Genomic DNA, 16,317 nt, shown 5'->3' with positions numbered 1-16,317 from the left:
ATCACCTATTGTAGTGCCATGGAAGTAATTGGCATCTATAGGAAAGTGATCATGCACAGTTCATTGAACACAATTTTAACAACCCTAGTGGCAAAATAAGGAACTAAAGAAAACTAACTGAGAAACTAACAGAGATAAGCAAAAAATCCAATTATGAAATGAAAGAATGGTTTTATTTAGTACAAAATGATACTTGGTTTAGCAGAAACACTTACAGGAAAGAGAAGAAAACACTATAAGAATGCCCAGCCGATTCCCAGCACCTAGCCTGTGATGGCAACAGAAAAGCAGTTAAAATTTCAGTTGTGCAATAAATGATTGGTTGGGCAACATTCTTTTGAATGCATATTGTTTCAACATGATGACTGGCCTGATTACAAAACTTCTGCATATATTTAAATATTACTATTCTAGAACAAAAACTCAAAATGAGAGAATGCTGGACTTTAAATTATTTAAAAGCATTCTCTCATTTTGAGTATTTGTTCTAGAATAGTAATACTTAAATATATGCATCAGAAATAAATTCTATTTTTCTGTTTGTTTTGAATGAAAACCATCATTTAATTGGTATTTTTATCTTAAAGGAGATTGATAAAAATGACCGAAAATGTTAGAAGATTAAAAAAAAACACTGCATTTTAAGGTTTTTTGTGGTGTTGTTATCTAAAACTGTTCAGTGTCGGAAACTGTAGGAAATCCACCTTCTTTAAATGGAACTTCATTATTCCAGTTAACAAAAAGCATGTTTCTTATTGTTCTTCAATTGTGTTGACATTCTTTTCTGTGTGGTGAATAAAAAACAATTCAGAAAATCTAGGCCTTTCAATTTAATTTAAAATTATTACAGCTCAGTTTTGATAAACTTGCAAATGTATCTTTTGTTGATGGAAGTCTACATGTAATTTGACTGAGAACTTCTTCTAGTAGAAACATACACCTTTCTTTAACATTCATTAGTTCTAGATGAGACTCAGGACTGTTGTTCTGCTGTAAGAACTTATTACAAGATGTTAGGAATTTAAAATGGAAATCAACCTAGTGAATATTTTTTATTTCTGTCTGTTGGCATCATATAGTCTGTTCTGAAGAATTTTCTCATGTAAGAATAATTGTTGATATAGTTCATGAGAGTTAGGTTTGGTTTGCTGGAAAAGGCTGTTCAGGTTTTCAAATCGTTGCACAACAGACATTGCAAAATCAAAATGTAAGTAATTTTTGTAGTCAGATAACATTTCATCTAGGAGTTTTGCTTTGTATTTTGAATCAAACTATGGTTGGTATTGTTCAACACAAGAAAATTAAGCCTTTAATTCTTCCCAGTTCATCAAAATAATAAAGATAACCTTTCCATGTACAAGCCACTTCATAAATGAAACCTTCCTTTATGAATGAAATAAATGAAAGTTTTTCAAAAGGAAGGGGACATTTCAGGTTGGCTGATATTCTGTAGGTGTGTTCATTACTTTGAACAATTCTTTGTATGCCTCTTGTCTTATTTCACTATTGCAAACCAGGTGCATATTTCTGAAAGTAAAAAATCTAACATTTGATGGCAACTTGGACACTGCATGTTGAATGCACAATGCTAGTGAATGGCACACATTTTAGTTGCACTCAGAAAGGCGATAGGTCTTTTAGTCTAGACCAGATGACGTTTTTACATCCAATGCAATTTGCTAGAAATTGACCACATTTTTCATTTTCAATCAAGTTGAATATGTTTTTCTTGTAGTCTCTTGCAGTGGAATTAAACCTAGAAACCTAGTTACAGTTTCCTTTCTTTTGTGACTTAAAAATCGAACTAACATACATAAGATTTTTTCATTGAAATGGCAGTATATTCATTTACAATGATGCTTTATTTATGGTTCTTGAAATTATTAATGAGAGCTGCTTTCAGAGTAGGTGAAATGACATTTTTGATCAAGCATGCACAATTAGTTGTATGTAACTTAATGTATTTAAGTGTACTTCCATGTTCTACTATGATTTCATTTAGTGGTCAATTTATATGTATTGCATAATGATAGGTCATACTCATAGCAATTTGTAGCTCTACTTCCTTAACTCTGTTATTATCTTGCCTGTTAGTCATTCTTACATTAAGTTGCTTCTGACCTTGTGATGAAATTTTCTGCTTATGTTTCTCTGATTTTTTTGAGTTGTGAAGCTATTAACCTCTGATACAATGTTGCAGGAGTACAGTTTATAGTAAGCAGCATCAGATCCAATAGCAGCCTTTTGGATCCATGCAAATGTTTCTTCCCATTTGCTTTGGTACTTATGATAGCTATCATAAGGCTTTTCATTTCTTTGAGAACAACTAAGGAATAATAATTGATTTTTAAAAACAGACAAAGTGAAGTTGTTTCTCAGTTGATTTCCTGTCATTATCAGTTAGCACATTGTTGTGGCACAGGTAGTGAGCACTTTCTTGTGACAGTTATCTTCCTCAGATTGTTGGTGCCACAAATTTCACCAAATCTAACAAACTGAAAAATATATTTTTTTTAAAGAAATGATATGTAATTTTTTGGCATGCAAAAAATGCCAGAATGCTGAATGAAATTTTTAATTCTAGCCAACTTTAAATGCCAGATATCTGAAATCTGAAATAAAAAATTTCAATTTGCATATTGTTCAAAATGAAGCTCTCTCTCCCAAATCCAAAAGTGTATTGTCTCTGATAGTGCACATTTTGAATACTGTGTACAGTAGACTACAGTATTTGGAAAGTTAGTTGTACCTGCACTGCACAAACTTTGTGCATTTTTTGCATAAATATTTATTATTTTCTTGTAAGTGTTTCTGCTGAACCAAATATCATTTTGTACTAAATTGAACAATGCTCTTTCATTTTGTAATGGGACTTTTTTTACCTGTCTCTGTTAGTTTTCTTAGTTCCATATTTTGCCATTAGTGGTGTTAAAATTACATTCAATGGACTATGCATGGTCACTTTCCTATAGGTGCTGATTACTTCTGTGGTCTTATGACAGGTGATTTAGAAGTTATAGGGTGTGTACAGATTTCCTTTTGAATCCTGTATATATAGCATCATTCCTAAATTATCACCAAATACTTGTGAATAGATCTTTTTCCATAAATGTTAAATTAAAGATTCCTTCAGTATGTGTGAATCACTGAATGCAAGATTTTGCATTACACATGATATTCTTATCATTGCTTCATGTGAAATTTAAAATCTTAAATTCCCATTACTATACATAACTTAATTTGTATTGTTTGATTTAGTATCACACTCAATTTAGTGACAGTTTTAGAAGTGAACAAATGGTGGCACTAAATTATATACTGAAATGAAAATCAATTGATAAAAGCTTAATTTTATTATAAATTTTTTCAGAACTGTAATGGATGGCAATGTCCAATCTTTCCTAAGCCAGTTATTTGGAGCTCAGCTGATAAGTCATAATCATTGTAGATGTGGAGAAGAAACAGTGCAAGAATCCACAACTTTGCTTTGTTCTTTGGTGTATCCCGATTGTATGCCTGCAGGTAAAGTATACAAATTTTAAAATAATAAATGATACTATGGTAATTAGAAGAAATTGATAAGTTTCTTTAATTTAATTTTGATATATAGTAGGGCCTTGTAATATGCAACAAATATATTCCAAGATCTTTCATGTAAATAAAAATTTGTGTAAAATAGATAATTCTCATTAATTATTAAGTATTATCTGTAGAACTCTGATTATCCGAACACTGATTACCCAAATGTCCAATTATCTGAACTATCACCTGTTATTCTTTCTCTCTCTCACTGATATCACATTGCATTTCTTTTATTTTACATGACTGCAATTCTCTTATGTTTGCTGTGAATGTGACTTTGAACATGTCTGCAAACTTACAGAAATGAAAACATGTTCTTACCATTGCAGAAAAAGTGAAGATCATAAATGCATTGAAAAAAGAGAACCTTGGTAATGTATTGCTGAAAAATATGATGTAGAAGTAGCTAGTGTTTTGAATATTATTTTAAGAAAAATGATGACACAATACTGCTGTTCACTTCTATCCTGGAAAGTGAGGATGGCTGTTCTAGCAGAAAGACAATGAAAAATGAGAATGAAGTAATTTACAGTATTATGCTATTTAATAATAAATAGCATAATACTGTAAATCAGGGATGGGCAACCTTTTTCTATGTAAGGGCCGCATTTTAAGACTTTTGAACTGATGCGGGCCGCATACAAGAGAAAGAGAAAAAATGTTGGTAAATCAGAATTATTTATTCGTATATAATTAGAAATTAGCATAGGTATACTTAATTTACCTTCTGGAACTGATGTAAACGTAATATATTGAAAATATTTGGTTAAATATTCGTCACTGCTAGTTTTAAACTAGTTCCGATGTGTCTGTTAGCCGGTTTCTTGTTTTAATTTTTACTAAATTCATTGCGGGAAAAACTATTCACATACATAAGTTGTAAAAATAACGTTTGAATTTTGTTGCATACTTCCTTCAGCTGGGAAATTGATATATTTATTCACATTTTATGCGTCGCGGGCTGCAAAATATATGAATGCAGGCCGCATGCGGCCCGAGGGCCGCAGGTTGCCCATTCCTGCTGTAAATCATAAAAAAATAGCTTTAAAAAACTTTTGGAAGCAGGCACTTTTTTCTTACTAAATCTAAAATTTTAATTTTTTTTTAACTCTTTTTTGTCCATTTGCTACGTCTCTCTGTTTACGTTTGTTTTGTAAAATGGCCAAGGGCAATATAGGTCAGTCAAGGTCACTCAGGCGATACTATTTTAAAAATTCACCAAAAATCAAATTATCATTATATTCATATGAAAAAAAATCATGTACATTAGTAATATCTTTAGTTTTAAATACAATATTTTTCAATACATTTTATTAGAAAAATTTATAAGAAAAAAATTATATATATCAGAACTGACATTTAAACTTGATAATTTGTAACTTTTTGTCAAAATTAGCATTGTCTAGTTACCTAGTTTTTTGCTGGCACTGAACCAGAAAGACGTAGAATATTGTTTTGTACAATTGGATATAACACTTATGCATGTACGTTTATTTGTTGTGAAATTATTGTGCATTATATCAAACATTTGTTTGAAATCAAAACTTTATTCTGCTATCAACTAATATAATGAACTAATATACTTTATTCACTTCATATCGAACGAGATTATATATTTTTGTAATAAACATATGATTACCAGTAGCAATACATGTAACATTTGCTGATATTTTCGATTAAAATAAAAAATAAAAAATACCGTATATTTCCGTGGATAAGACAACCTTCAGATAAGACGAGATATAAATTTTCCGCAAAGTTTTATGATTTTAGCATATATCTGTTCTATAAGATGACCCCCAAACTATCAATGGCCTATGAATTTAGTTTAGATCAGTGATCATTATCTGGATAATAATACTGTATAGCATATACGGAATTATGTCCTATTCATAATTTTTCGAATGAACAAATTTTATTTTCTGCCTTGCTATTGTTGCAAACATTTGCACTGATTCCGGCATTCAAGTAATGACCTTGACTATTCACAAAAATGTTGTATTGGTTATTCTATATTGTGGACATGCCATACTCTCTACTAGTAAATAATTATGGTTTGTCCTTTTTTTATAATGGTTTTAATTTATATAAATTTCAATCTAATTTTTTTGTATCTGTCCTATAAGACAACCTCGGATTTTGGGGGCTTTTTTTATGATTCAACTATAGTCTTATCCGCGTAAATATACAGTATATAAAATATCAGAACTGAAGATCACAACTCGAATATTTATAACACGTTGACGTATTATAGCTGAATAAACTTATTATAGCATGAATGAACTTATTATAGTAATATTATTGCATGAATATGCTAAAAATGAAATAAAAAATTATCAGGAAATGAAAAATTAAGAAAAAAAAAGCATTACTTAAAATTTTTTAAGTCAACAAAACACCACCTGGACAAAAATATGTGAAACAGACAATAAACAAGACGCTGCCATCAAGTGCTGACATCTGTTGTCGATAAATTTTATAAAAATTTATTTTTAACAGGGTATCAATGAATCAGTACCCTGGACTATTTGCTTAACAATTAGGGGTACGACAGATCGGTACCCCGGTCAAGAAAGAGTTAAAGCAGGCACTTTATAGCTTTTCTTTGTCTTATCAGAGCTACCATTGTCACTACCCTTACATTTTAGAGCCATGCTTGCAAAATATTTAGCATAAATGAAACAATGAGCAGCACTGATATCACATAGACATGATGTGTTACATGCAAGAACTCTAGACAAATGAAAATTATAGTACACACAATAATTTTCATTTGTCTTAAAATGTATTTAAGACAATTTAAATTCTTTGTAAAAAATATTTTATGTTGAAAATAATAATTACAGTTATTAGCTTAAAAATTTCCAAATAGATTATTTTAATTCAGTTAAAAACAAATGATATATTTTAAGTATTTTTAATGAAATGTCATTACTAGGAAATGAAAGCAGAACTTGAAATATGGTAGTAGTATATTAGTATATTTTATAAAAATATAACACATTTTCATGAGTGGAATCTACTTAATTAGTTCATGTAGTTAAAATCTGTATCTTATATTTGTGTGAAAGTCACTTTGATTTATTCTTTCTTGATAAAATTTGATTATTGGTGAAGATTAGCAGTATTTGATACTTAGTAAAACTATCAATTGTAGGTAAACCTCCTATACAATTTAATTTCCATCAAATTTTGAAAAAGAGCCTCCTAGTAGAACAAAATATGCCTGCTTGGTGTGAAAAATGTGAAAAATATCAAGTGATGGTATGGTATAAAATAAATTTTTTTATAAAATAATATCTTCTAAGTGTAATAATACTAAATTTTATAGCAACAAAGAAAGAAGCTAAAAACTCTTCCAGATATTTTGGTTATTAGTTGTGGACTTGATAATCAACAAGATTTAAATTTTTGGAAAACACAAATGGATGTAAGATAATATTATTTTTTATATTTTTATTGAATTATATAAAAATCTGATTTTTTAATATATAATATTTATTATTTTTTATTATTAAATGAATAGTTATTGAATAATATGGAAGGAAGTAACACGTTAAAAACATTACCAGATATTCCTTTCACGCGTAAGCCTTGCCGATACGGAAACAGCTGTAATAGAGCTGACTGCAAATTTCTCCATGATAAAGAACAAAATACTAGGTAAATTATCATTACTAGTTGATTTCGGAGATAATATTTTGATTCTTATAAAAATTAACTTAATATTTTGAATTTGTATTTAGTTCTACACAACAGCAACCTGTTACATCTTGGTTGCCTTCATCCTTGAGAATTAAACTTGATGAAGAAAATGATGATATTATTGTAGAGAACATTTCAGATTTAATGGTTAGAAAAATTTATTTCACTTATATTGTTGTAAAAAAAATATGTATAATTTAATTTCATTTGTTTATAGGATCAAAGTGAAGATTCAGAGAATAAAACAAATTGTTTACTTGACGATGATTATGAATTAATTGCAGTTGTAAATGTGATTAATGATCCAAAAGAATATCGGGATAACATAATCAGTTGTATTAAGGTAAATAATGATCAGAAAGGAATTCAACAATGGTATTTGTTCAATGATTTCAGTATTACACCAATTACAGAGGTATATTTGTTTTCATAAAATAATATTTTTAAGTTATAATAATTATTATTTTTTTATGTTAATTAATTTTGTTTTTATTACATACTTTTTTAGCAAGAAGCACTATTTATAAATTTAGAATGGAAGTTACCTTGTGTTCTTTATTATAGTTGTTGCAATGTTAATAAAAAACATTCATGTGAAGGTATTAATGTTTTTAAAGTCAATGAAATTTATTCAATAGTAAAAGCAATTCTAACAGTATGATATGTTTTAATAATTTAATCAGTTAGGAATCCAATCTCAGAGCAAGTGTTTCGAGAAGATGTATCATTAGCTGCAAGGGGTGGACAGTCTCACATAATGTTCACTCCTTTGAAACCTGATGAAATGCCAAAGGCTGGCCAAATAGTTGCTATGGATGCAGAATTTGTTACTCTTAATCAGGTTTGAATTTTAAATTTTTATGTTTTATTCTAAAATTAAATAATTAACATAAAAATAATTTATGTTATATGTTAGGAAGAAGCAGAAATTCGTAGTGATGGAACAAGATCTACTATAAGACCATCACAGTTATCTGTAGCTAGAATTTCATGCGTTCGTGGGTAAGATAAATACTTAAAAAATACTTTCAGTAAATTCATTTATTGCATATGATTCTATTTTAGGGATGGTTCATTACAAGGCATTCCATTTATTGATGATTATATTTCAACTCAAGAACAGGTCAGTTTAAAATTATATTATTTTATGTATTTTAAGCTAATAATAGAAGGCCTCAATTAAACTGATTAAAAATGTAAAAAAATAAAATTTCAATTATATATCAGAAACTGAGAACAGTAATTTTATTTTTTAAATTTAGAAATAAAGAAATATAATATAATCCTTTAAATATTTGAAGTTTTATGTTTCTCATCCAATTTATTTTATTAGTGGATCACACAATTATCCATAATGATTTTTCTTTCAATTCTTAAATGTTTTGTTTTCACTTTCTAAATAGGTTGTTGATTATTTGACTAAGTTCTCTGGTATTCAGCCTGGAGATTTAGATGTAACACTCTCTTCTAAACATCTAACTACTTTAAAAGCTACTTATCAGAAATTGAGATTTCTTGTGGATATAGGAGTAAAGTTTGTTGGCCATGGATTGAAAACCGATTTTCGTGTAATCAATTTAGTGGTAAGTCATTCTTCTTAATGACATAAATATTAAATAAAATTCTTTGACATAATTTTCTAATCACCTGGAATACGACTTAGCTCAGCAGTCATAAACAACAAAATTGTGAAAAGAAAATATACTAGAAATAAAATTTATTTTTAGATAAATTAAGTACAAACATTAAACAAATTATCTTCATAGAATGAAACTTTTTGTACAAGAAATATTAATTTAACAGGAAGATTTTATCCTCACCTCAAAGACAAAATTTTATAGTTGTATCATTGTACGTAATTTTCCAATTGAGCAGTGTACCTTCCTCTAGGAGAATCATTGCTTCAAATTTGCATATTAAAGTAACTAGGTGAATGAAGATACAAGTATTTCTGGTAAATTTTCTTAATTTATGTTTTAAATCATGAGTCATAAAAAGTAACTATGTAATGATATGAAAAATCAAATTATTATAATGTTACAAGAGGGAAAATCGAAGTGAGAAGTTGCTCAATTTTCAGTTGTGCTTAGAGCACAATATCTAATCTTTGAAAAAAATACAATACCACAGATGTTATTTTGTGTACACTGGTCATCATAGAAAGACAACTAAGAGAGATGATAAAAAATCTACAAAATATTTGCCTAAGGAATTGTAAAAATACTACAAAACAAATGAATAATGAATAAAGGAAGAGGAACATTCAAGTTTTAAAACTAAGAACTACTAATGGCTGTACAACTGAAAAACCATGTTGTGTGGGCTAAAGAACATAAAGACTGAATAGTAGAGGAGTGAAAAAAAATTAGAATTTAGTGACAAATCAAGAATTTGTACAGGAACTGGTCTCACTAAAATCAGGTATTTAAAGTGACCTGCTAACAGTTTGGACATAAATCCTATCAAAAACTATTGGTGGAAGTTAATTAAAAAAACTCCTCACTTCAAAAGCACCAAATAAGGAAGAAAAAGTGCAGCAATTAGAGTGAGTTGACAAGAAATTGATAAAGATTATTCTCAAAGCCTGATATGCCAAACCCTCAATGCCAAAACATATAATGGCTGTTATATGTAACAAAGGTGGTCCTACTAAATTTTAAGTACAGTATTATTTATTGAACATGATTGGAAATTATGCCCTCAGAGTGAGTTATAAAATTTTGATGCTTCATTCTTATAGAAATAATTTATTTTTAATGTTTGTAGTTAATTTATCTTAAAAATAAATTTTATTTCTAGCATTTTTTTTTTCAATTTTGTTGTTTATAGCTGTTGTGCTTTGTATATTCCATGTGATTGGAAAATTATGTCAAGGAGTTGTAATTTCTTTTGGAAAGCTATAAAATATATATATTTGTAGGTTCCTTCTCATCAGATAGTTGACACAGTTTTATTATTTCATTTGCCAAATAAACGAATGGTATCATTGAGATTCTTAGCTTGGCATTTTTTAGGTAAGTTTGATCTCTTGTAGTCTATATTAATATTGTAATACATGTATTAGTATTGAATTAATTAATTGAGTTAAATTTGGAAGAGGAAAACATTTCATTAATTAATTGCTCAAATATTAATGTTCAACTTTCTTGTTTAAAATTTTCATCTTAATGAAAGTTGAATTAATGGATGGATAACACCAATTTAATAAATATTTATCAAATATCACATTATACATCACTGACATTAGAAAGACTTCTATTTATTCATTGAAAATTTTTTAGATTGCAACATAATTTTGTAGATAAAATTTTCTAGGAAATCTTAACTATTATTAGAAATTAATCAAATTGAAGACAAGTCTGCCCAAGAGGGACCACCATTTATTTTGCGCTCCAGACTAAAAACATACACATATGGCGACAGGCCTTCCTTTTTAGGCTTCATGTCGCCAAAGGTAAAAAGTCCTTTAAAAAAACACAAACATCCAGTTAAAACTAGGAGTCGGTGACACACAGACGTCTTACTCTTCAACCATCCAGCCAGTGGGTGTTTCCGCTTTTTTATCTGCTGGAACAAGCGCTGGAAAATGCAAATTTTAAAGCTGCACCCTGGCGTCGGTATTTTAAAATTTCTTTTTGTCGATTTTGTCTATTATTAGAAATATTTTTAATTGAACAGTATGTTTTACTGTTATAAACATAATAATAATCTATATATGGATCTTCTATCCATTGATAAATAGAGATTTTTATTTTTGTTGATGTTTTAATAGCAACTGTTTTATCTAAAATGTAAAAATTACTTTTTCTTAATAGAAAAAATATTTTTCTCAAATATAATTGTTTTGTAAATAGAGAAACTAAATTTAAAAATTTTCTGAATTGATTTCTCCTGTAAAATATAAATTTAATATCTTAATATCATAAAATTCTTACTTTTTTTTTAATATTTGACATACCAGAAATGATATAATATTTCACAATGATTCTATTTTTAAATTTGATATAGAATTTCACTTAATTTGTATTAAGCTATATAGAAAATTGTTTATTATTAAAACTGAATGTCATAATAATTTTAGTTATTTATAATTTAACTTTTAATGGATGAAATTATTTATATTTATTTAATAAATTTAAAACACAAGAAACAAATTTCAAAAGTTGAAAATTCATTAAACAATTCATAAAGATAAAAAAAAATCATTAAAATGTGTCAAAGACTAGCCATTCTGGCATTTTCTGTTTCTACATTCCATAATTGTGATCATATTAAAAATAATAACAACATTGAATTTTTTATTTTAGTTTATTGTCACTTTTAAAATGTAACTTGTCAGTTGAAGTCAGTTAAATTACATTTGAAGCTAGTGTATTTTGAATTGTTTCAATACAAATTACAGTTAATGTATAAAAACAATTCTGAAATATTAAATTTACATAAAAATTCATAGACAAAAAGTGGCTAAATAGCTTAAAATAAGTGTTTGATATAACTATAGTCTTGAAGATACTTTTTAAATATCAAAAGACAACCATATATCTAGATCTAAATATTTTATATTTGTGTTAAAAATTATAAAATTAAAGTTAACATATGAAGAACTTGTTTAGAAAACTCTATTTAATCTTCATTTTTTTTTTTAAGCAAAAAATACATTTAAATTTAATAATATACCATGTTCAGTTATTATATGCTATCAATAAACTAAATCTTTGTAAAATTTAAAATTTATTTCATAAATTTGTTTAAATATATTTCTGAATTTTACACTGTACAGTGGAACCTCACTTAACGAGCATCTCGTACAACAAGTACTTCACATAACGAGCAAAACAAATTGTAAAAATTTGCCTCGCTTAATGAGCAATGTTTTGCATAACGAGTGATGAAGAGAGGGGAAGTCCCGAATTGTGCGCATGCGGCATGCTCCATCAGTCTGTGTTTACCACTTCTTCCACTAGCATCTTAGTGTTGCTTGTGATCACATATTTTTCCAAACTTCTGTTCACACATATTATTTGTAAACATCAACAACCATAGCCTGTTATATAATAAACATGCCAAACAATATGCCAAATTCTTGGGTTATTAATTAAATTTAATGACCGATTCCAAATTAAATTTTAGAAATGTCCGAATTAAAAATTAACTATTTATAATTATTAAATTTAATACGAGATGGAAACATAACTGCCTACCTCTAGTCAAATTAATTAATTTCTAATATTTAATTATAGCCTTTACATAACCCAAGAATTTGGCATATTGTTTGGAGTGTTTATCAAACATATTAGCTGTGATTTTTTTTTTTTTGTTTCTGCAAATCGAATTCTCATTCCAGGATGGTTCATTCTGTGCTAGAAGAAAAGATGATGATGATTCACGCTGCTTAACAGTGTATATTGTACAATTTTTTTGAATAAACATTATACATAAAACATTTGAGCATTTTTTCAGCATGGAATGCATTATCATATTTTACATTAATTTCTATGGAAAAAATTGTTTTGCTTAATGAGTATTTTGCATTATTAGTAAGACTCTGGAACGAATTATGCTCGTTAAACGAGGTTCCACTGTATTATCATATTTTTATTTATCTTTTCTACAAATTCTATTCTTTTTGAAAAACTGTAATGGAATCTTTGATGATAAATATTTAAGTATTTGAGTAAAAAAGTGAATTTTAAATCTTATAATGTGGTTTTGACATATTGATGTAAATTTCATAAAATTCTTTTAAAAATCCTATCTAAACCTTTCTTATGTAATTTAGCTACTTTTCATCCTTTATGTAATCGTCAGACTATATTAAAAAAAAGAAAGAAAATCAATATTTATGAATCATAGTTATGATATGACACTATAGAATTATAGCACCAAATAAATAAATTATTATTTTTTAAAATACTAAACAAAGAGAGCATTACAAATTTTGAATTGTTAAACAATTCAAAATTTTTAATGCTTTGTTCAATATTTTTAAAAGGAATTATTAAGCAATAATTCTTTTTAAAAAATATTTAATATTAAGAAGAGTAATTTAATATAACATCAGACAGTTTTAGTTCATAAAAAGTATAATAAGTTTATATGATTTTAAGTTAATTAGTTTGGTTTTAAATATTCTTATAAAAGTACATAGTAACAATATAAAGAATGAAAACAAATTCGGAACAAAAGATGACAAAACAATACTTAAAAATAATGTAGAAAGAATATTAATATATGATGACATATATCCATCTACAGTATTGTACATTTGTGGAATTTACTAAAACAATTTATCGTTTACTGAGTCAATGCATCACTCATTTGTATTTGTATTGAAGTGAAAATATAATTTATTTATTTGTCTGAATCTGTTTGCTCTATTTGATAAATATTGTTTTAAGTAGCTTAATCATTATAGACATCAATCTTTAGCTTTATTATTTGGAAAGAAATATTTTATATAATCATAATATTGTAAGACAGATTATAAAATATTGATGCTATTACGCATAGAGAAATGGGACTGTTGCCATGGGTATTTTGAAAATATATTTCAATTCCCTAAATCCTAGGAAAAGAAGAATTACTAGTGGTATTTTTAGATATTTATTTATAAAAGTAAACCATAAATAAATTTTTTTTGGATAAATTGCAAATCATAAACCAACAGGAATCAATATAAATCACAATTTATCTTAATAAAAATCTTAAATGTGCATCATTATACAATCTTTAAAGACATGTATAAGAAATTTGATATCATGATTGATCTGAAGTGAACCAAGCTTTATCTATAAAGCAAGATTTAGTTAAAGCTTGTTAAATATGGGAGCGTTTTTCTGATTATTCAACCAGTTACATTTTCTACGTTTCCAATCATCACACCTAATCTACTTGTTTACTTCATCTCTCCCATCATTTTCCGTATTTATTATATACGTTAATATTTCATTTCATATTTAAAAATTTATAAAACTTTCCAAAAAATAACTAAACTGGTGTGGCTTTTCAAATACTGGAAGAAAGTATTTTAAAATATTTTTGGATAATAACATTTAGCTGCTATAAATTCGCGGAAATATTAGCCATTGAAGACTGTTTTATGTCTGTTTACGTGGAGCGTAAAAGCGATTTTAACAATTTTGCGGAAAACATAAAAAAAGCTTAAATAAATAAAATATTGTTCGTTCCATTTAAACTTAAGGATATCTTCTAAACGCATCCCACTCCATCTCAGGTTTCTATGGCAACGTCTAATCGTTTGTTACACCAGCTGTTGTTTGCCATAAAAAATAGAAGTGAAACTCAGTAGGATAAATTGGATTGTAATATGAAGTTAACGAATAAACCATAATTCTGTCTGAAAGCTATCAAAATTGTCTCTGGCCTCACTTGTATCTTAAGTTATATATCCGCTGTCAAATTATGTACGTTTCGAAGAAAATTGTTACAGATGAAGTTGATAATAAATGTAAATCAATCAATAAAACGTATACTTAAGTTGTGATAATATTTTGAGTCAGAGGGAGCAGAAAAAGAGGAACAATCCTAGTTTTGCTCATCGGGAAATGTCTCATCTCTCACCGATCTCTGATATCATCTGTGAGATCGCCTGTTGATTAATCTTTTAAATAAATTAAATACAAACTGAAAGTAAAATTTTTACACACCTTTAACATCGTAATTTGGAAAATTTTTGACGTTTATATATATACTTAATAGTCTGTATATTAAGAATTCAGTTTTACTTGTTCCTGGTCCAATTTACTTTGAAGAATAAAATCTACTTTAATCAAAAGTCGTGGAAAAATGTTATTATTTCCGGTTGGACAGATGATAACACTGAATTGTTTTCACATGTTTGTTTAGAAGTTTTCCAATATTTTAAATATAAATTTATCTACAGAAACATCACTTATCGCTTTTTTATATCTGATGATTAAAAACACATAACGGATATCTTTTATAAATTTTTATAAGATTTTCATCTTAAAATCGAAATGTCAAGGGAATATAAAAATTATCATCTATTATTTTGATTTTGAATTTCTCTATTGTTGATGTGGTAAAATAAAATGTCAAAATGTAGAAATTTATGGTGCGTTTTATGAATTTCACTTACATAAAAGTAAGTGAAATTCACATTGAAAACATTGTTGGAATTATCCTGATAAAAAATTCAGAAGTTATTGAAATGTATATAATATAAATTAGGTTTTTTAGTAAACAGTTATGTAATAAGTGGATAAAATAATCCCTGTAAAAGACAATAAACAATAAATAGATAGGAAATTGTTGTCTTCTAGTAAAAAATCGATGCTCCATTTTAATTGATAAACATATTTTTGAGATATCTGAACGTTATCTGGCTAATTGCAAGATGTCTGCGACCTGTTAATATATGAACAAACCTTGAAAACAGTCTTAAAAATGAATGAGTTGTTGGTCATAATTCATATTAAATTAAAGTCAAAGATAAATTATATTGATTTTCTTAATGTTCAGAACCCGTAAACAAAATTTAACACTTATTTTCCGTCTCTGTTCTATTTTTATTTTCAGTTTCCATTCATTTATTAATGTCCTGGACGTTTGAAAATATTTTAGATATGTTTCATTTTTAGAATGGATTAGGAAATTTATTTTGGAACCAAAAAATTAATTATTAAAAATGAAAATGCTTTTCTTTTCTTTTATTTACGAGAAATGTTCGTAGTAAAGCGATATAATTTTATTGGTATATTTGTGAATATTTAATTACCATATATCATGAATAACAATACAAGATAACTGAAATACAATGTGATCCCGATTTACGAGTACTCGATATACGATAATGAATTATTATTCCCTAGTTTACCATACAAAATATTCGATTCAACGAGCACCCGATCGATGATTACAAAAACAAAATATAAGCATTCTAATCACGAATATAACCACGTGTTGAGTGGCTGGTAGGTTTTAGTCTCATTATTATTATTATTATTATTATTATTATTATTATTATTTTATTCAAGCCATACTTTCGTT

General features: G+C 27.4%; 1 protein-coding gene across 2 annotated transcripts in view; it reads left to right on the top strand.

Moving 5' to 3' along the window:
* PAN2 (PAN2-PAN3 deadenylation complex catalytic subunit PAN2) overlaps positions 1-16,317 on the top strand; it is a 49,470-nt gene that overhangs the window by 27,764 nt on the left and 5,389 nt on the right. For both annotated transcript variants that reach the window (XM_067281094.1, XM_067281095.1), the window contains exons 14-25: positions 3,371-3,522; positions 6,740-6,846; positions 6,914-7,012; positions 7,109-7,245; positions 7,329-7,434; positions 7,505-7,702; positions 7,796-7,886; positions 7,971-8,128; positions 8,204-8,289; positions 8,353-8,410; positions 8,691-8,870; positions 10,208-10,301. In XM_067281094.1, the coding sequence (XP_067137195.1) occupies positions 3,371-3,522; positions 6,740-6,846; positions 6,914-7,012; positions 7,109-7,245; positions 7,329-7,434; positions 7,505-7,702; positions 7,796-7,886; positions 7,971-8,128; positions 8,204-8,289; positions 8,353-8,410; positions 8,691-8,870; positions 10,208-10,301 (1,466 nt within the window). The remainder of the gene's footprint in view (positions 1-3,370; positions 3,523-6,739; positions 6,847-6,913; positions 7,013-7,108; positions 7,246-7,328; positions 7,435-7,504; positions 7,703-7,795; positions 7,887-7,970; positions 8,129-8,203; positions 8,290-8,352; positions 8,411-8,690; positions 8,871-10,207; positions 10,302-16,317) is intronic.

This window comes from Centruroides vittatus, unplaced genomic scaffold (genome assembly GCF_030686945.1).
Source record: "Centruroides vittatus isolate TY-2023 unplaced genomic scaffold, ASM3068694v2 contig_905, whole genome shotgun sequence".
Lineage (NCBI taxonomy): Eukaryota > Metazoa > Arthropoda > Arachnida > Scorpiones > Buthidae > Centruroides > Centruroides vittatus.
This window is presented reverse-complemented; position numbering and strand designations above follow the sequence as displayed.